The 19,974-nt window shown below is 39.5% G+C and overlaps 2 protein-coding genes across 2 annotated transcripts in view; both read right to left on the bottom strand.

Annotated features, from left to right (window-relative positions):
* SLC35G1 (solute carrier family 35 member G1) overlaps nt 1-19,974 on the bottom strand; it is a 400,995-nt gene that overhangs the window by 235,512 nt on the left and 145,509 nt on the right. The window lies entirely within an intron of this gene.
* The window catches only part of PDE6C (phosphodiesterase 6C), a 51,005-nt gene that overhangs the window by 1,155 nt on the left and 29,876 nt on the right, over nt 1-19,974 (bottom strand). The window contains exons 15-21 of the mRNA XM_050802770.1: nt 18,954-19,041; nt 8,875-8,975; nt 5,837-5,944; nt 5,677-5,740; nt 2,719-2,793; nt 2,209-2,292; nt 1,682-1,832 (exon numbers count right to left, since the gene is read on the bottom strand). Of these exons, the coding sequence (XP_050658727.1) occupies nt 1,682-1,832; nt 2,209-2,292; nt 2,719-2,793; nt 5,677-5,740; nt 5,837-5,944; nt 8,875-8,975; nt 18,954-19,041 (671 nt within the window). The remainder of the gene's footprint in view (nt 1-1,681; nt 1,833-2,208; nt 2,293-2,718; nt 2,794-5,676; nt 5,741-5,836; nt 5,945-8,874; nt 8,976-18,953; nt 19,042-19,974) is intronic.

Here is a 19,974-nt window from a genome sequence, read left to right as displayed (position 1 = left end):
ATAGAATCTGATAAATGGTTGGCCAGTTAACATCTTAGTTTCTCACTGAGACAGTGCAATCTGGAAATCTGAGCTTGATCCACAAAGCTCCATGCCTGGCAATACAAAATAATGATCTTAGTCCACAAAGAATTCTCTATGTAGTAGAAAAAAACTCCGAAGTAAATTTTTATGCAAATAAAGTATAGAGCCATATCCAATGTCAGGGGTCACTTAAAGGACCTGATCATCTCTTCATAATAAAGTTGAGATAAAGGTTAAATGCAATAGTACTAAGAAATACCCTCACTTTTCACTTGCTGGGTAAAAATCACTTATCTTTTTGAAATGCAAGTCATATCTTACTTTAAATCTCTTGAATGACACATGAACATTTTTAGCCCAGCTTTCAAGGCAATACAGTATCTGGCAGCTACCTGCACTACCAGCTTCATATGTACTTTGCACTCTTTGCTCTCTAGACTCCAGCCATATCAGCTTAAAAATTTTTCAATTGCACCAAGCTTATTCCTACTCCAAGCCTTTGTATGTATTTTCTTACTTTTCCTCCCCATGCCTGTTTTCAGGAAAGCCTTCTCCATGCCCCATATACACACAAGTGCCTTCTTTGAGATCATTAATTGTGCATTGGTTCACAATGTTTAGTTCCTCCACCAAATGGTAAATTGTTCAAGATAAAGGATCCCATCTTTCCCCAGGGCCTGCCTAACATAGGGCTTTCTAGAGATAAGACGTCTGAGTCACATAAGTGAATGGATATCAAGGAGTCAGAAACTCCTGTTTTTATTCTGTTGAAGGACATCCTTAACTTTGTTAAGAAAAGTATTTTCTCCTATGAATTATTTAAAATTTCACTAAATGCAGTAGAACTACCTAAAAGGAACATGTCAGGGCCTTTCCGCATAGAGATGATTTCTTTGTTAAGCAGTAACAATTGCTTACAAAACCTTTAGAGTGATTAACTTTCAAGACAGAAATTAGCATTCCACTTTCAAGATGATGTTTTGGCTATTTGATGAACTAATAGTTAATCGTAAGCATTTTAAGAATCCAAAAACAACATTAAACTTGACAAAGTGGCTTTAGGAATAGAAATTTCATGCCAGAAAAAAATGGCACAGGAATCTCATGCCAGAAAAACATCTCCCAATGTGGAGACATTTGGGAGACAGGCAATTTCAACCTTACTCTACATGTAGGGCTTCCTTAAGCTGAAGATCTATAAAACCACCTCATTACATGGAGAAGAATATTAAAGTCAGCGAGGTTAAGCAAGTTGCTCAAAGTCTCACAGCTAATGTGTAATGTTGGGACAAAAAGTTTTTTCTCACCTAACCCTAATCCCACAGATTCTGTAGTTTTCATATTATTCCTAAACACCCAGTGTTCTGTAGAGGAGCCACCTTCTAGAAGGATGAAGAAGCCTAGCTCCAACCTCTACTTCAGCTGGACCAGTCAGTTCTATCTGGAGTTATACATAAGATGTTGTTTCTGGTGGGGCTTGGGGGGTGGGGGTGGGGGTGGAACCTGAAAACCAGTAGTCAACCTCTTAAAATTATCAGTCTGCACCAGTAAAGCAGGTTTTCTGTTTGTAGTGACTCTTTATGCCTTTGTCACGTGCCACTAAGCTCAGCCTAGCTTCTGGCTAAACTACAGGGAGCAAAAACAGAGCCCATCTAACCTTTTTCAGCTCCTTCTTCTTGCTTTTTTGCCTCCTCTTCAATGATCTTCATCTTTGCATCATACTCATCAGCTAGAGATTTCCATTCTACTCTGTTATTCTGAAGACCACTCAGCATAGGTGTGATTTCTTTGTGAAACCGTGAGAACTCCTAAAGAGAATTTTAGGTCAGAAACTACATAAATCATACAGTTAATTTTCAGGATCTTTCAGATGCAGAGAATGAGCTGTAAGGAATTGTTACAGCACTCAGAGCTGCTAGGATAAGTTTAACCCCGGGCCTGTGAAGTTTGGGGAAGAGACAGGTGATGTCTTTCCTGCCTGCCTAACGAAGTGTTCAATTTGCTCACATCTGAGTTCTCTCCTTTTATTCCAGCCCTTAGGGTAAAACCTCAAACTGCTTTGGAGAAACAATGACACCCCTGATGGCTTTCCATATGGGTGACTTTTAAATTTTGGTGACAGTTTGAAAGAAAAATTTTCATCCAAATGTTTATATATTTAATTCAAATAATTTCCCTACTTACCTTATATACAAAAGTACAAACAAAATCAATAAATCCAACTTGAAGTTTAGGTAGTTCATCTCTCTTGTTTCTGTCCATCATAGGCTAGAAAGAGAAATAAATCCTTTTAAGACAGGTTTCTAAGATGTAGTGAACAAAACAAACTGATTTGTCCTGATAACTTTTGTTTTTGTTTTTGTTTTTGAGACAGAGTCTTACTCTGTCTCCAAACTGGAGTGCAGTGGCACGATCTCAGCTCACTACAACCTTTGCTTCCCAGGTTCAGGCGATTCTCCTGTCTCAGCCTGCCGAGTAGCTGGGACTACAGGCACGTACCACCATGGCCAGCTAATTTTGTATTTTTAGTAGAAACGGGGTTTCACCATGTTGGCCAGGATGGTCTCAATCTCTTGACCTCATGATCCGCCCACCTCGGCCTCCCAAAGTGCTGGGATTACAGGCATGAGCCACCGAGCCCGGCCTGTCCTGATAACTTTTAATAAGTAATGCATTTTTATGTCAAGGTCTTACAATGGGTTGTTGCTGCAATACTGTTCTCTCCAGATCTCCTTGTTCCCAAAATTCATTTGCAACCATAAGTGCTACCTGCAAATGAGAAAGGCTTGGTTCACTAAATCCACTTATGAATAGAGAACTTGAATTTTATTAGTACAAGTGACATTTAAGGATCAAGTTTACAGTCAGTGCTTGAGGCGCTATCAAACCATATGCTCTTAAGTTTTAAAAAGAGGTCATTTACAGATTATATTGAAATGGGAAAGGGGAGCTTTTTCTTCCTACTTCAGTGTTCTAGGCTTATTCTGGGAGTATCTATCTCCCATTTACTATTGCCGCCACTTCTCACCAATGAAAAGGAGAAATAGGAGGATTAAATATTATGCTTTAAGTTCTAATGCTTCCCAAGTTCTTCTTTGTCCTGTTAGCATCTAGTATATATCTGTGAATGCACATGTGACATACACCCATTAGTATGTAGCTTTACCTAATTACAGTGTGAGGATATTCCAGCATTAATTTATATCACTAAAAAAAAAATTTATCAAGTTCATTGAACACCTGCTAGCTGCCTTTACATTGGCATGATCCAGGCTTGCCAAGAGGAATATGGCATGATCTTTTTCTTTAAAATGTTCACAGTCTAGTGAAGACAGTCATGTATACAATGTGGTTAAGTGCTATAACAGTAATAGTGTAAGTGCTATGGGCCAGGAGAAGGGAGTAAAGATAAGTTTCATGAAGGAAGGAGGTAGCATTTATGTTGTATTGTCAAGAATAAGAGTAGTTTTCCAGGAAAAGAGGAGGGGAAGAATATTTGCAGAGATAAAATGGAACGTACAAAGCTTCCGTGAGTACAGTGTGAAGCAATGACATGGGAGAAGGTGATGGGAAATGATTCTGGGAGTGTGAGTTAAGGACAGGCAGTGACAGGCCATGTAAATTTTGCCGGGAAGCTTGAATTTGATTCTCTAGGCCATTGCTCTTTACTCCTGGAGCCTAGGGTTCCTCTGAAGTGCTCTAGGACCCAAGAAGGTGGAGGCCAAGAGAGATGAAAGCTAAAGTAGCTTTGCTTTTTTCTCTTTTATAAAGTGATCTTTGGGCAAGTTTTGTTGGGAGAAAACAGACTTTACTTCTTTGGAGAAAAAAAAGTTGGAAACCTCTGGCAATGGGGAGTATGAGGCTTTTAAGGAGTAGAATGGCTGAGTTGAGCTCTGTGTAGAGACATGGCAGCAAGTCAGAGGATGAGTTGTGGAGTTGATGTGAGGATCTATTAGGAGGCTGCCACCACAGTTCTGATAAAAGTCTGAACTGAGGTACTAGCAAGGGTGATAGAAATGATTTTGAAATGAGGGAGATAAGCTCAAGCAAGACCTCAGGTTTCTAGCTTAGGTGACCACATCAATAAAGAACAGAGGAAGAAGAGCAGGCATGTCGAGGTGGAAGGAGAGGAAAGTGTTTAGCTTTGGACTTGATGGTGACGGAGTTCAGGACACCCTGCCCCAAAATATTTTAAGATGATGGAATTTGAGGAAACGAAAGCAGCAGGAAGATCAGTCTCACCTTCTCCCCACCTTCTCCCCTGAAGTAGGTCATAAAACCAGGTAAGGATTTTCTGACCTTCCCCTGAAGCAGATAATAAGACCTTCATTCAAGAGGTGCCCTCCCTATTCCTGGAGGAAAGGAGCCAGAGACACAAAGATGCCAAGAAGAATCTGAACAAATTGTCCTTGCTAAGCTGCCCCGTGATTAGATCATACCCTCTTTGTTGAATTCAATTTCTCCGTGACTATCTACTTCATCCAACCTAGCATAAAATATACAAGTTTAACTGTTCCTTAGGGTCTTTGTTTTCTTAGGAAGGCTCCTGTATTACATGTAAAACAAATAAATGTGTATGCTTTTCTCTTGTTAATCTGTCTTTTGTTATAGGGGCCTCAGTCATGAACCTAGGATGGGTGAGAAATAGGTATTTTTTCTGCCCTACAATGAGTTCCAATTATTCTATCTTTTTAAAAAGATACAACCCACTTTAACAGTTAAACCCATTTAATTCTGGGCTCTCTTCTGCTTAGGGGTTTCCCTAGAAATTATTGGAGGAAAAAGAGATTTTTTTCATCCAATTAGTAAGAAAGCAAGTGGTAGACTAGTGCCTCCCCAAGGTGGGGGAAAAACTTCTGTGGAAAGCAACCTTAGACATCATGTCACAGCCAGTGCCGCCTTATAATTCACAGCACATTGAAGAATAGTCTGTGGGAGCAAAAACACCCTTGATAGAGGAAAACACTAACGATGCATCCTGATCTTGTTCTGACATCTCATTGATACAGTTTGGCTATGTCCCCACACAAATCTCGTCTTGAATTGTAGTTCCCATAATTCCCAATTCATGGGAAGGACCCAGTGGGAGGGACCCAGTGGGAGGTGATTGAATCATGGGGGCAAATCTTTCCCTTGCTGTTCTAGTGATATTAAGTAAGTCTCACAAGATCTGATGGTTTTATAAAGGGGAGTTCCCCTGCATACGCTATCTCTTACCTGCCACCACATAAGACATCCCTTTGCTCTTCCTTCATCTTCCACCATGATTGTGAGGCCTTCCCAGCCATGTGGAACTGTGACTACATTAAAACTCTTTCCTTTATAAATTACCAGTCTTGGGTATGTCTATTAGCAGCAGCATGAGAACAGGCTAATACACTCCTCTATTTAAAAACTCAGACATTTCTTGGATAATTTTATATAAATTGTTTACAGTGTTTCAGCATTAAAGAATTCTTTCAAGAAAGCATTTTCCTTCCAAAGTTTCTTCTATTTGCCTTATTCCAGGGCCTAATCAAATTGCCTACTGTCTCACTAATGTTTATAATTTTTCAGAATTCTGAGGTTGCCTAAGATTTTTAGGTAGACATTTACATGGGACCTAGGCAGTACCTGACAGTGTGACAGAAAAGAAAACTTAACTAGACTCACCTGACTTTGTACTTCCCAGGGCTTGGTGATAGCAGACAAGTCACATGCAGTCATCATCATTGCCCTTAGGAAGAAAACAAAAAATTTTAAACTAGAAATAAGTACAAAATAAGTTATTTTTATTAAAAAACAGGAGAGAAATACAGTTTTAACTACCTACATGATAATCTCTTTTTTGGTTGGATCAACAGTTACATATTTGATGGCTTCTTCCTCCGTTTGCATTTGTTCACAGGCATCAACAATTTTTTGAAACATGGTTCTCTTCCTAGAAAAGATACAGCTGTGAGCAACAATTTTAGCATATGAAAACAGAGAAAAAAAATACCTTAAATACATGCTTTTCAGATTTCATGTTCCCACTTTGCATTGTCATGTCCACATAGCAAAGTCTACAGGGCCAGAAGATAAGAGAGCAGAGAATGGTGGTATAACTTTGGCTCAGAAACGGCTTAAGGCAGAAAAAGCACAAACCATAAAGAGAGGGGGGAAAAAAAAAAAAAACAGGTAACTGGGAATACATTACAACGAAAAAGTTACATATAAGGCCGGGTGCAGTGGCTCACATCTGTAATCCCAGCACCTTGGGAGACCAAGGTGGGAGGATTGCTTGAAGCCGGGAGTTTTAAACCAGCCTGGGCAATAAAGCAAGACCCTGTCTCTTTAAAAATGAAAGTAAATTTAAAAATTACATATGATAAAAGAGACCATAAACTAAAAATAAAGACCCCAAACTGTGAGAAGATACCACAACAAATAGCCAACAAAAAGTTGGAACCCAAAACACATGGATATTCAGCTGGTCTCAGTGCTTATCAAGAAACTACAAATTTGAACAATAAGCTATTATCTCACATTGATTATATTAGCAAAATAAATTTCAAATGTGCTGAGTTCAAGAGTACTTCAGATACGGTATTTTTCTCTTCTTTTTTCTTTCTTTTTTTTTTTGAAACAGAGTCTTGCTCTCCCACTCAGGCTGGAGTGGAGTGGCTTGATCCTAGCTCACTGGAGCCTTGAACTCCTAGGCTTAAGGGATCCTCCCACTTCAGCCTCCCAAGTAGCTGGGACTACAGGCATGCTCCACCATGCCTGGCTAATTTTTTAATTTTTTTGTAGAGACAGGGTGTTGCTATGTTGCCCAGGCTGGTCTCAAATTCCTGGCCTCAAATGATCCTCCTGCCTTGGCCTCCCAAAGTGCTGAGATTACAGGCATGAGCCACCTCACTTGGCTGGAACTCTTGTACACGTGGGTGGGAGTGCTAACTGGCACAACTCAGGAGTGCAGTTTTGTAATGTAGCATGAATTGAAGACATGCAAACCCTATAGCATTCTCACTTTTACATTTCTTAGAGAAACTCCCATATATACACAGGGACATACAAGGCAGCATTGTAGGTAATGATGAAAAAATAGAAACAATTAAAATGTCTATGAATAGAAGAGTGGGTAAATTATGAATATTCAAGGGTTGAATATTCAGTTAAAATGGATGCATTGGAGCTCCATTTGTTATCAATGATAAGTCTTTGAAACACAATGTTGCATGAATAAAGCAAGTTGCAGAAAGGTATGTACAGACAGTACACTTAATGGACAATTTGAAAACAACAGGTCGGGCAAGGTGGCTTACGCCTGTAATCCCAACATTTTGGGAGGCCAAGGTGGGTGGATCACGAGGTCAGGAGATCGAGACCATCCTGGCCAACATGGTGAAACCCCGTCTCTAGTAAAATAAAAAAAAAAAAAAAAAAAAAAATTAGCCAGGCGTGGTGGCACGTGCCTGTAGTCCCAGCTACTTAGGAGGCTGAGGCAGGAGAATCACTTGAACCCGGGAGGCGGAGGTTACAGTAAGCCGAGATTGCGCCACTGCAATCCAGCCTGGTGACAGAGTGAGACTCCATCTCAAAAAAACCAAGAAACCAAACAAACACACAACAATACCATATAAAAACGTGGATGGAAATGGTGAATACACATCAACGTCAGATGGTGATATCTTTGTGGAAGAAGGGAAGGGGTTTTTCATAGTGGAGTAGGTGTGGAATGCCTCAATTGCATCACTAGTTTTTTTCTCCTTATAAAGCAAAATCTGAGGCAAATATGGCAAAATTTAGCATTTGTTATATCTGGGCTATGGATATTTGGATATCCATTTTATTCTTCTTAGTATTTGTCTTCACGTTGAACTATTTAATAATTATTCAGGCCCAGTGCAATGGCTCACGCCTGTAATCCCAGCACTTTGGGAGGGCAAGGTGGGCAAATCACTTGAGGTCAGGAGTTTGAGACCAGCCTGGCCAACATGGTGAAACCCATCTCTACTAAAAATACAAAAATTAGCCAGACATGGTGGTGGGAGCCTGAAGTCCCAGCTACTCAAGAGGCTGAGGCAGGAGAATTGCTGGAACCTGGGAGGCCGAGGTTGCAGTGACCCAAGGTGGTGCCACTGCACTCCAGCCCAGGTGACAGAGTGAGACCTGTATAATAATATATATATAATAATAATTATTATTATTATTTAATGAAGAAGGATCAGAAAGGCATAATTTGACAATGCCCAAGCCACTGAATATTTGGATCCTATAACTAGTTCATCTTGTTCTAATCCGTTTTCACCAAGCAACTTTATAGTTCACTTATGAGAAAATGTGGAGATACTGAGTATCTGGTCTCCTTGGCAATATTACTGTTGTAAATAGGCTGGCTCTCTGCTATGTATGACTCAGTTTTGTAAGTTTGGTTAATGTGTGTCAATGCCACCAAAATTTTTCAGCTCCCAGACTTTGACAGAATTAAATTTCTGAGCCCGAAACATTAAAATACCAGATTCTGGACCATAGAGAATTCATCTAGACAAAAAGCCACCTTGAGAGGTCTCTTGGCTTCACTCTTTTGGCAAGGCACAAACTTGGCTGCATATTCTTCAATTCAAACTTCTTCAGCTAGCAACCTACTTAATATTAGGAGCTTATGTTTTTAAAATGTGTTCCTGGATGTCTAGTAAGTTTACCGGCAGGCATCTGTCTTGAAGATACTCTACTTGGTAATCCAAAAGGAAAGCAAATGTGTGTGTGTGTGTGTCTGCGCATGTGTGTTTGAATAAATGCCTTTTAACATTAATGCAACAGATAATTTATGGAAGGCAAAACCACACAGAGTATAGGGCATTCCACTGTGCAGAGTTATGTACTTACTTGAAATATAAAGCCAGGTCAGTTGCTATTATTGCGACCTCGAACAAATGAATAACTGTTTCAAACTGCCGCTTATTTAGGTTCTGGAAGATGTTTAAACTCTGTAAGGTGAAAATTCACAATAAAATGCAATCAATAATTTGCTTCTGATTGAACAAACGAAACTATGCTTAACAAGAAGAAAAATCTAAAAGCCTTTCAACACTTTTTTGTTTGGTTGGTTTTTTGTTTTCCTGGTTTTTTTTTTTTTTTTTTTTTGGTTTGCTTTTAGTTTTTATCTCATGGACTAAGTAAACCCCTCTACAGTACTTTGAGTAAGATAATTTAATTTAAACTATAAAAATAGATACTGTTAGCCAATATTCATGTCATCAGTATTTAAGTTTTTAGAGTAAATAAATGTTTTCTTCTAGGACCATTAAAATAAATAACAATAGATTTTAAATGTGCTTGTATTAATTGAGGAGCTTTAATAAAGAATTTCTGGGAGAAGTCCAACTGTCAGACATGTTACTTTATCTACCAGGTAATTTTAGAGTGATCATAGAAACCATTGGTCTTTCAGAAATTACAAATTACACTCATACTCATGTATATGTGGGAAAAAATAATGAAATCCTTCCATGTTATCCTTAAAATATTTTCATGCAATTCTATTTTACCAAGACTTAACTAGACCTTTCTTCAAAGAGTTTCTCTTTACCTCTCTTCACATATGGATCAGCTTCATTTCTTAGTGTTCTAGAAAATGAGAATTAGACCGAGCATGGTGGCTCATGTTTGTAATCCCAGCAATTTGGAAGGCTGAGGTGGGTAGATGGCTTGAGCTCAGGAGTTCAAGACCAGCCTGGGCAACATGGTAAGACTCCTGTTTCTACTAAAATTACAAAAATTGCTGGGTGTGGTGGTGTGTGTCTGGGGTCCCACCTATTCAGGAGGCCAAGGTGGAAGGATTGCTTAACCCTGGGAACTGGAGGTTGCAGTGAGCTGAGACTGTGCCACTGCACTCCAGCTTGGGTGACAGAGCGAGACCCTATTTCAAAAAACAAGACAGAAAGAAAATGAGAATATAAAGCTGGGGGTGGTTTCTTAAAGCTCAGTTATTCCAAATAGACCATTTTAGTCATACAGGCCAAATGACAGATATATAGTGATTTTGCCAAATTAATTTGACAGTTACAAGATAAGGAAACATTCCACTGGAAAGAAAGAGGAGATAGTCTATCAATCTGTATAAAGAGAGAAGTACCATAATGCCAAAAACAATACTGGCCTGAACACCAAATAATAACAGTAAACACTTCCTTAGTTCTTGCTACCTACCAGGCTCTAAGTGCTTTGTGAATATTCTTAATCTCTTCACAACAGACCCCAGCACAGAGAGGTGAAGTAACTTGCCCGAGGTTAAACAGCTAGAATGTGGCAGAACTGGTGTCTAAACCAGTGCAGCATGGTTCCAGAGTTTGTGCTCCTAATCTCTGCACCACACTACATTACCGCTCAACAGGGAACCCAGGTTCATTTCCTGGCTTCCCCACTTTGGCAGTCGTATAATCCTAGAGACTTAACATCCGTGAGCATTTGTTTTCCATATAGGCATAATAACAGCTGCCCTGCCTAACTGCCTAGCACTTAGTCTATGCTCAGTTAATATCTGTGGAATGCTGAATCAAATGAAATGACAACTGGGAATGCATTTTAAAACTGTAAATTGCTGTTAAAATGTATTGTTGTATCATTATTATTATTATGTAAAGTCGTGAGGCTAGTTCCAGGTAAAAATAGAATTGCAAACCTAACACCAAATATGGCTATCAGTCATTTCAGAAGATTGAAATATTAGAAAGCAATAATTGGACAAGAACTCAAGTTTTAGACACTACACTGTGCCTTATATAACTCTTCACTTAAGTCATCTTTTTATAACATTTTCTAGGACAAGAAAAGTGGTGTTTTACAAAGCATACACAAGTAATAAAAAAATTGTGATTTGTTTTGTCAACATAATGAGTTCACCATAGCAACTAAACTTTTAAAATAGCTAGAATGAAACAATGGGTGTGGACCAGTTTAAATTACAATAAACAAAAAGATTATCTGGATCAAAATCAATGTTTTTGTTTTTGTTTTTGTTTTGAGATGGAGTCTCACTCTGTCACCCAGGCTAGAGTGCAGTGCCAAAATTCACTGTAGCCTCTGCCTCCTAGGTTCAAGCAATTCTCCTGCTTCAGCCTCCCGAATAGCTGGGATTACAGGCACCCACCACCACGCCCAGCTAATTTTTGTATTTTTTAGTAGAGATGGGTTTTCACCATGTTGGCCAGGCTGGTCTCAAACTCCTGATCTCAAGGGATCCGCGCATCTCGGCCTCCCAAAGTGCTGGGATTACAGGCGTGAGCCACCGTGCGCAGCCCGAAAATCAATTTCTTACTTGGGACATTTCACAGAAGCCTATTGGACATATCAGTCCAGAATCTCTGAACCAAATCTGGATACAGGTTCTTTTCAACCTGGTCTGGATTACCAGGGAGGGGAAAAGTAAGTGGGGCCATTTTGATCCCACTTAACCTGCCCCTGATTTTGGAACAATGATGGTCTTCCCTTTGGACTTGGGGTGATCCAGTGGCATACTGACATCAGGGAATCACTTTATTTGTTCACTGATGAACTCATTGCTATGTTCCCAAAGTAATGTTTATTATGTGACTCAGGTACATGCTTGGCAAATTAATAATAGTTAAAGCCAACCTTGATTGCTATACTAGGAAAAAAAGTAGGGGAGGGGGGGAATGTGTGAAAATACATTAAACTTTTAGACAAGTTAACATTTATAGCACATTAAATCATTTTAACAAGCAAAACAGACTGAATTCAAAGAAATAATTCCTTGGGACGGAGACTTCCTCGTCTCTACCAAGTGTCAGATTGTGCAGAGTATATAATCTACAACCAACCAAATAAATCAAATTTATTATGCACCAGTTGTTTTAGTGCATATTGCTTAATTTGTAAACCTGGACACTTGTTGCTATTTAATAAATGTGAAAGAAAAAGCTATATATAAAGAAATACATAGAAACATATGTGACAAATACTGTTTATTATACCTTTTTCTAATCCAAAATAATAAAACAGCTGTATTAAAGTTGACAGATTATCAAAAATTCTCTTACTTTTCAAAATGAGTCAATACTGGATTTTTAAAAATTGATATAATGAAGAAAAAGGGTTTATAGTCACCATTTCAGCACCGCTTCCTTTGTATATAGCACTACATATCTGCATTTCATTCATACCTTTTTCTTCTCACTCATTTTCATTTTTATCTAAAAACGTGTACAAGGCTCCTAATTGAAAAACTCTTTCTTAATTCTACATTCTTTTAGATTTTCTCTGTTCTCCCTTTCACACCTGAGGTTCTTGAAAAAAGAGCTTCTAATTGACTTATTAAGTTGCGGATATAGATTCATATAAAAGATCCCATTCCTGTTTTTGTGTTAGTTGCTAGAAAGCACTTGGCCAAATTTGTGGCCTATGTCTGATAAACGTTTTGGCCAAATTTGTGGCCCATGTCTGATAAATACAATAAGGTACATTTATGTACCTTATGATATATATTTTGGGTATGTATGGCCTCTACTATGCTTCATCTCATTTTTATTTTTCTATTAGTCCTCATTTTCTTTAGTATTGTATATATTCTTCGAAGCTCCATCAAATCCTCTTTGGAACAAAGTGGGACATACACACGCACACACACATGCACACACATGCACACACACACACATGCACACAAGTTGGTTTTTTTTTTGTTGCTTAGTAAGTAAACACAGAGTCAATGATCCTTTAATTAGAGCAAGAGGTCTCAAGATGTGCCCAGCACACAGGAGAAGCAAGGAAGTCTTTTCAAGACCTACTTTGACAACTCAAAACAACAGTGGAAGAGAAGTTGATGGAGAAGTTATGCTGATGTACATTTGTATTGACTTCTGATATTCAATCTCCTAGACCAAAGAGATTGCCATAGGTAACAAGAAGTGAAGGAGGGAAGGCAGACAGCAATGAGCAGATCCCAAATAGAGGGCCTGGAGCTTCACGGGCTTCACTCAATATGAGCTTTACCAACTTCCAGAAAACAAAATCAAAGAGGTGTTGATATGGCTGTGTGTCCCCACCCAAATCTCATCTTGAATTGTAATCCCCAGGTGTTGAGGGAGGAACCTGGAAGGAGATGATTGGATCATGAGGGCAGTTCCCCCACGCTGTTCTTGTGATAGTGAGAGAGTTCTCACAAGAGCTGATGGTTTTAAGTGTGCCACTTCCTCGCTCTTTCTCACACACTCTTGCCTGCCACCATGTAAGACATGCCTTGCTTCCCCTTACCCTTCAGCCATGATTGTAAGTTTCCTGAGGCCTCCCCAGCAGTGCAGAACTGTGAGTCCATTAAACCTGTTATCTTTATAAATTACCCAGTCTCAGGTAGTATCTGTATAGCAGTGTGAAAACTGACTAATACAGGTGTGTTCCTTAGAATTGGTGAGAAAAGGTTTGAGCAACAAATTGGAAGCTGAGGATTTCCCCAGCTCATTCCTGCCCTTTCTCCACGGTACTCAGCAGATAGTTGGCTCCATTCAGGGATGAGTAATTTTCAGAGGGGAATAAGTGCAAAACCTATGTGTAAAATGACCACAAGAACACAAAATAATCCATAGAGCCAGTGCAATTCCAACCAGAATACCAACAAGTTTGTGTATGTGTGTTGGTAAATTGACAAATCAATTATAAAATTTATATGAAGATGTAGAGTCAAGTACTGGACTCAATTAAAAGTTGAATTAAAATAAACAGTAGTGGAAATTACAGAGCAAAATGTAATTTTATAAATATCAATAATGGTAAATAAAAAAATTAATACCACATAAAACAGATATGTGGGAAAAAGTATACCAATTCCTTCATATTTCGTAGAAGGGAATTAGTAGATACTGTAAAGTTAACACATATAGCTTAAAAATGTCAAACATCTAAATGCTCAGCTACAGCTTTTTGTAATTTTTTGTAGTCATTTGTTACTCATTTTAGAGGGCTCTTTAAGAGCTGACATTTCTTGTGATAAAGACACCATTATGTGAAGTTCTGCAATTTCTTCCATTTCAAAAACATTTCTTCTGTTAAATTCAAATAAAGTCAAATGCAATACCTTTTATTTAAGATAAAGAGATTCTACTTAGTAATGAAAAAGAATGAATTGGCTGGGCACAGTGGCTCACACCTGTAATCCCAGTGCTTTGGAAGGCCAAGGAGAGAGGATTGCTTCAGCCCAGGACTTCAAGACCAGCCTAGGCAACATAGCAAGAATGCATTTCTACGAAAAATACAAAAATTTAGCCAGGTATAGAGATTCATGTCTGTTGTCCCAGCTACTTGAGAGGCAGAGGTAAGAGGATTGCTTGAGCCCAGGAGGTTGAGGCTGCAGAGAGCTTTGACTGTGCCACAGCACTCCAGTCTGGGCAATAGCGCAAGACCCCATCTCTAAAAAATAGAATGAATCATGGATATACACAACATGAATAATCTAAAAATTATTATTCTGCATGAAAGAAACCCAACGCAAGAGTGTGATTGATTGCATAATTATTCTAGTATTGTGCTAATTGTATGATTGCACTTATATAAAATCTAGAAAATGCAAACTAATCCATAGCAACTGAAAACATTTCAATGGTTGCCACCTAGGGCTGGGAGTGGAGAGTGGGATGTGCTGTGAAGGGGCATGATATGAACAATTACTTGGGTGATACAAGTGTTCTGCATCTTGATTGTGGTGCTGATTTCCCAGGTATATAAATAGTCAAAACTCATGGAATTGGGCACTCTAGAGATGCAGTTTAGGCTAGGTGTGGTGACTCACGCCTGTAATCCCAGCACTTTGGGAGGCCAAGGTGGGTGGATCACCTGGGGTCAGGGGGTTCGAGAGCAGCCTGGCCAACATGGCAAAACTTTGCCTCTACTAAAAATACAAAAATTAACCAGTAATGGTGGTGCATGCCTGTAATCCCAGCTACTTGGGAGGCTGAGGTGCGAGAACCTCTTGAACCCAGGAGGCAGAGGTTGCAGTGAGTCGAGATCACGCTGCTGCACTCCAGCCTGGGCAACAGGGTGAGACTCCGTCTCAAAAATAAAATAAGAGATGCAGGTTATTGTACATATACTTCAATGAAGTCTATTAAAAACCAATTCTGACTTTAAAAAAATAGCTTGGGTAGTGGGATCACATTTTTCAAAAGTCCCTTCTCTCCATACTTCCTGTATATATCCACAGGGTGACTGCAATGAGGTTTATTAGATGTTAATGAAATATTGATTTCTGGATGGTAGGATTTGAAGCAATTTAAAAAATATTTGGCTTTGATGTTTTTCCTATTGTTTGAATTTTTACAGTGGGCCTGTGTAACTTTTGCAACTATTAATGAATATTGAAGACATATGTAAGTTAGTAAGATTCCATTTGTTTTTGAGCATTGTGTTGAAGACATTATGTGGAGACAGGTGCACCAGACGAGAAAGGAGACCTACTTCCCAGCCCCTGGCCACGGGCCCTGACTTGCTCAGCTGCTTTCATTTGCTCACAGAAAGAGTCTATTTTATTTTCCCTGACTATTAAAATGGCAATAGAAATATGAATTCTGCATAGCACACCCCAAACAGGTAGAAATGGCTTTAATTCATTCAGATTGTGGCTCTCGAGTTAGCTGAGGCCAGGGAAAGTACAGGCCGTTCTAATCTTCAGTGTGGTGCCTATGACGCCCACAAGAGAATATTGCCAACGTGTTCTTGCTTTGCTAGTGGCAGTACACAAGGTATTTGATTTCTCCTTCACATTTCTATGTGTAAAATGGGGCAGACTGATGGGGTTGGTATGAAAAAGCATAAATAAAATTATCATACACTTTGGAAAGAGATGTTCTGAATAATAACAGGATTTTGTTATTTGTGCTGAGCAATATATTTTGTCACTTCTATAGTATATTCTAGTATTAAAATTTATACTCATGCAAATTCGGCTAACAAAGTTTCCACCCATTCATTCAGGTTAAAGCATTGATTTCTGTCTGGTTTAGAGTATAGGCAGTTCTGTTCCTCAAAGCAGTGGATCCATCTCTGCTGGGATAGAAGGACATTGCAGTTCAAAGCCTTATAATATGCAAAACAAAATGTCTGAGTAATGCCCACAAATGCTGAAATTACTGAATAAATCCCAAGGATTTCCCTTATTTAAAAAAATTAAAATTTTTAGTGTGTATATTTTCTTTAGACAGTGAAAAAAAAATAGAAGGACTACTTTGTCTCCCCAAAATGTAAAAAGAATATCTGATAGGTAACAGTCTTTTTGTGTGTGTGTCCAAGTTGACTGCTCATAAACAGGCTGTGTGTGACTGCATTGCCTAGCGACTCTATTGACAAGGCTTTAAAAGTCTGCAATTAGCAGATTGAACGGTATTACAGAGAGGTCCTTGAAAAGATGGTATAGATTACTGAGATGAAATATTCCTCTTTAGAAAGAATAATAAGTCTTTATATAGCCATCAAAGCCAGTTCAGACTGCAAAGTAAATAACATTAAAATACTTCAGATGGAAAACTGTAACTCTACTCTAAACTGCAAAATCCCAGAAGGAAAAACATTTAAGATACTAGGAGCCTTCCAGTGTTAAGCATTTAGATATTTGGCTGCTGTTTTAAAACTGTATTTTGTTTTAGTAGGTAACTGTATGATTATGTGATACATGACATTTGACACTACCTCACTGTGGTATCATATAAACAGTGAGATTTACAGAAAATTCTTACTCAGAAACCGGATTGTCCCAACCAGCAAAACAAAGACTTTCAACAAATTAGGTAATAAGAATTTACTCTTACATTCCTGAGTTACTTTCAGTTCTGCTGCTTCTTTTAATTCTCATAGAACAGATGTTACCTATGCTGTGAATTCTGCTGCAGGGAGAGATTCTGTCTGCATATCAGAATTAAAAGCGTTCTGGTTCACAATACAGATTTCCAGGCCCAAATTCCAGAAAATCTGGTCAGTAAGTGGAGAATGGGGCCCGGGATCTGTGTCTTAACAGCCTGCCTGCCCCTTCCCTGTTAAATGAATGAGTCTGAAAGAGTTGGTCCAGGTACCCATTTCTGAGAATCACCATCTGGACTCATACAAGGTTAGCGCTTTGCCAAGAGCATTGCAGAATTAGAAATGCCACAGCAGGTTTGGGATGGCAATGGTGTTGGGTGCTGTGTCAATCACAGATTGTTAAAACAATGCAAGCAGTTTTCTTGTTTTTCCATTTGTCTGCCCAGTTGCTCTGCCTTATGAGATTTTCCTGCTTGGTTTATGAGGACCATCTTGGATTTTCATTACCTAGAAGAATTTAGTATTCTCTCTAAACTTGGATATCTTTCTGTATATTCTCCCTGAGCTTTTTTTTTTTTTTTTTTTTTTTTTTTTGAGACGGAGTCTCGCTCTGCCGCCCAGGCTGGAGTGCAGTGGCCGGATCTCAGCTCACTGCAAGCTCCGCCTCCCGGGTTCCCGCCATTCTCCTGCCTCAGCCTCCCGAGTAGCTGGGACTACAGGCGCCCGCCACCGCGCCCGGCTAGTTTTTTGTATTTTTTAGTAGAGACGGGGTTTCACCGTGTTAGCCAGGATGGTCTCGATCTCCTGACCTCGTGATCCGCCCGTCTCGGCCTCCCAAAGTGCTGGGATTACAGGCTTGAGCCACCGCGCCCGGCCTTCTCCCTGAGCTTTTAATAGAAGATTATTATTAAAACTGAGAAAAGCCCACTCTCCAGAGGGCTCATGTATCCTAATGAGCGTGTGATTCTAAACAAGTTCACTGCTTGTGACAAAACAGTGCTCCCCTCAATCTAATGACTCACCTTAATCATTTTTGGTTTGGAACATTCTTAAGAAAGTGTAATTAGACAACATCCACAACTTTCCACATGCCCATATATCCCTTCAATAAAATTGATCAAGGGAAGAAGAATGACTACCCTCTCTGGAAGATTAGTAGTACAGAACATGTGCAATTCACAATGAATTCAAAGGGCTCAGAGCCGCTCCTGCAGAAAGCCATCTCTGATCCCACCCTCTTTGCCCCTTTCTGCTGCCACAGTCTTCACACAAATGTGGTTTCTCCCTTTGAAACTCTCAGAGCATGGTTCAGTGCCTCTCTGATGGTGGCTAAGTCATGCCTACCTCCATGATATAGTTTGGATCTGTGTCCCCACCCAAACCCCATGTTCAGTTGTAATCCCCAATGTTGGAAGTGGGTCCTGGTGGGAGGTGATTGGATCTTGAGAGCGGTGTTTCATATGAATGGTTTAGCCCCATCCTCCTTGGTCACAATACTGAGTGAGTTCTCATGAGATCTGGTTGTTTAAAAGTGTGTGGTACCTCCCCGCCACCTCTCTTCCTTCTGCTCTGGCCATGTGAAGTGCTTGCTCTCCCTTCAGCTTCCACCATGATGCTAGGCTCCCTGAGGACTGCCCAGAGGTTAATGCTGCCATGCTTCCTGTACAGCCTGCAGAACCGTGAGCGAATTAAACCTCTTTTCTTTATAATTACCCAGTCTCAGGTATTTCTTTATAGCAATGCAAGAATGTGTGAATGCACTCCACTATGAAAGCTTGACTTTCTTAAAGGCATAGACCATGCCCTACAGCATATGCCCCATGAAAGAATAAGAAAATCAGTGACCACGTTACCTCCTTTCCCCTTTACATTTATATATGCTTGGGGTGCACAGAGCCCTTTTGCATCCACCGTAAGCTTTTTCTTCTTTCCCTACAGACCCACAGAGATTCTGTGACTTTCCATGGCTCTCTTCACCTGTCTCAGCTACTTCCAACTTGGTTGTTCAAAAACTGTTTCAATATGGCAGTTTCTATCAATTGACTTCAATAAGGGTATACACTATCAACTGCTATAACTCAAGGCCACCCTTTTTCCAGGCATTTGCTGTGGGCTAGTGCTTTGATCCAGAACTTGTGTTTAACTGTCCTAAAGAGAGGTTTACGTACCTCATCCTGCAACAGAGTCTTACTGTACTCCAGGTGGTGCCTCTCCAAAATAGAAGAACCATGAAGTCTTGCTAATGGAGACGTGGATCTAGAAGGAAGACAATATGCCATGATTCTAGCTGTTTAAAAATTACACATAGGTTCCTATAATACAGAATCTTTATTGTTTCAGGATTTTTCTTAATGTCTGTCTTCTTCCTCCCCACTCAATTATCTAAGTGGTCAAAAATAACATATTGGAAAAGATTTTCTAGATTTAGAAGATGAGAATATGCTCTTTTGGAAAAAGAAAAAACCCTAATTTGTTGAATGCATAAATGATTGAATTGTTTAAATTAAGGAGTTCAGCTCCATGTATCTAAATTCTTTAAGTTCCCTGGGGCTTATGGCGGTGGACTATGACTTATAAAACATATGGCAAACATGTGGAAGCCCATAAATTATCTGCATAGAACCAAGATGAAAAGCACTATAAGGTAACATTTCTCTCCTCCCCCAAGACAGTGACATAAATGTAAGCTTAGAGTTCCCATTTATTAACAATTAGATCACAGTTTGATATAAGTAGGGGTCCCAGTCTTTTGTACCCTGTTTTTCTTCAGTGCCTTCAGGGTAAAAGAGGCTGACATCAAAGGTCTAGAGATTATGTGAAACCTGCCTAGTAGGCACTTTCTCTAGTGGGTTCCACATATGTAATTTAATTTGATTCTCATAACAATCTTTGAGAGGTCAATACTTTATCCATCTCACAGCTAAGAAACTGAATCTCAAATAGATTAAATGACTTGTCCAAGATCCCCCAATCAGGAAGTAGTTGGTCCTCACAAACCCCAGACTCCAAAGACTGTTCTGTCTACAACACTTCACTGCTTCTGGAGAGGGGTAGGTCATGTGTCAGAAATGAGAATGCAGTGTGGCTGAGCAGATAGACCATCTTAACACCCATTATCAAGAAGCTGGGCTGGCCACGAGCAATGCTGGTGAATGAAGAGTGCCAATGACATCATAACAATAATAGTAA

This window comes from Macaca thibetana, chromosome 9, assembly GCF_024542745.1.
Source record: "Macaca thibetana thibetana isolate TM-01 chromosome 9, ASM2454274v1, whole genome shotgun sequence".
Taxonomy (NCBI): domain Eukaryota; kingdom Metazoa; phylum Chordata; class Mammalia; order Primates; family Cercopithecidae; genus Macaca; species Macaca thibetana.
Note: the sequence above shows the minus strand (reverse complement) of the source record. Positions and strands in the feature narration are given on the sequence as shown.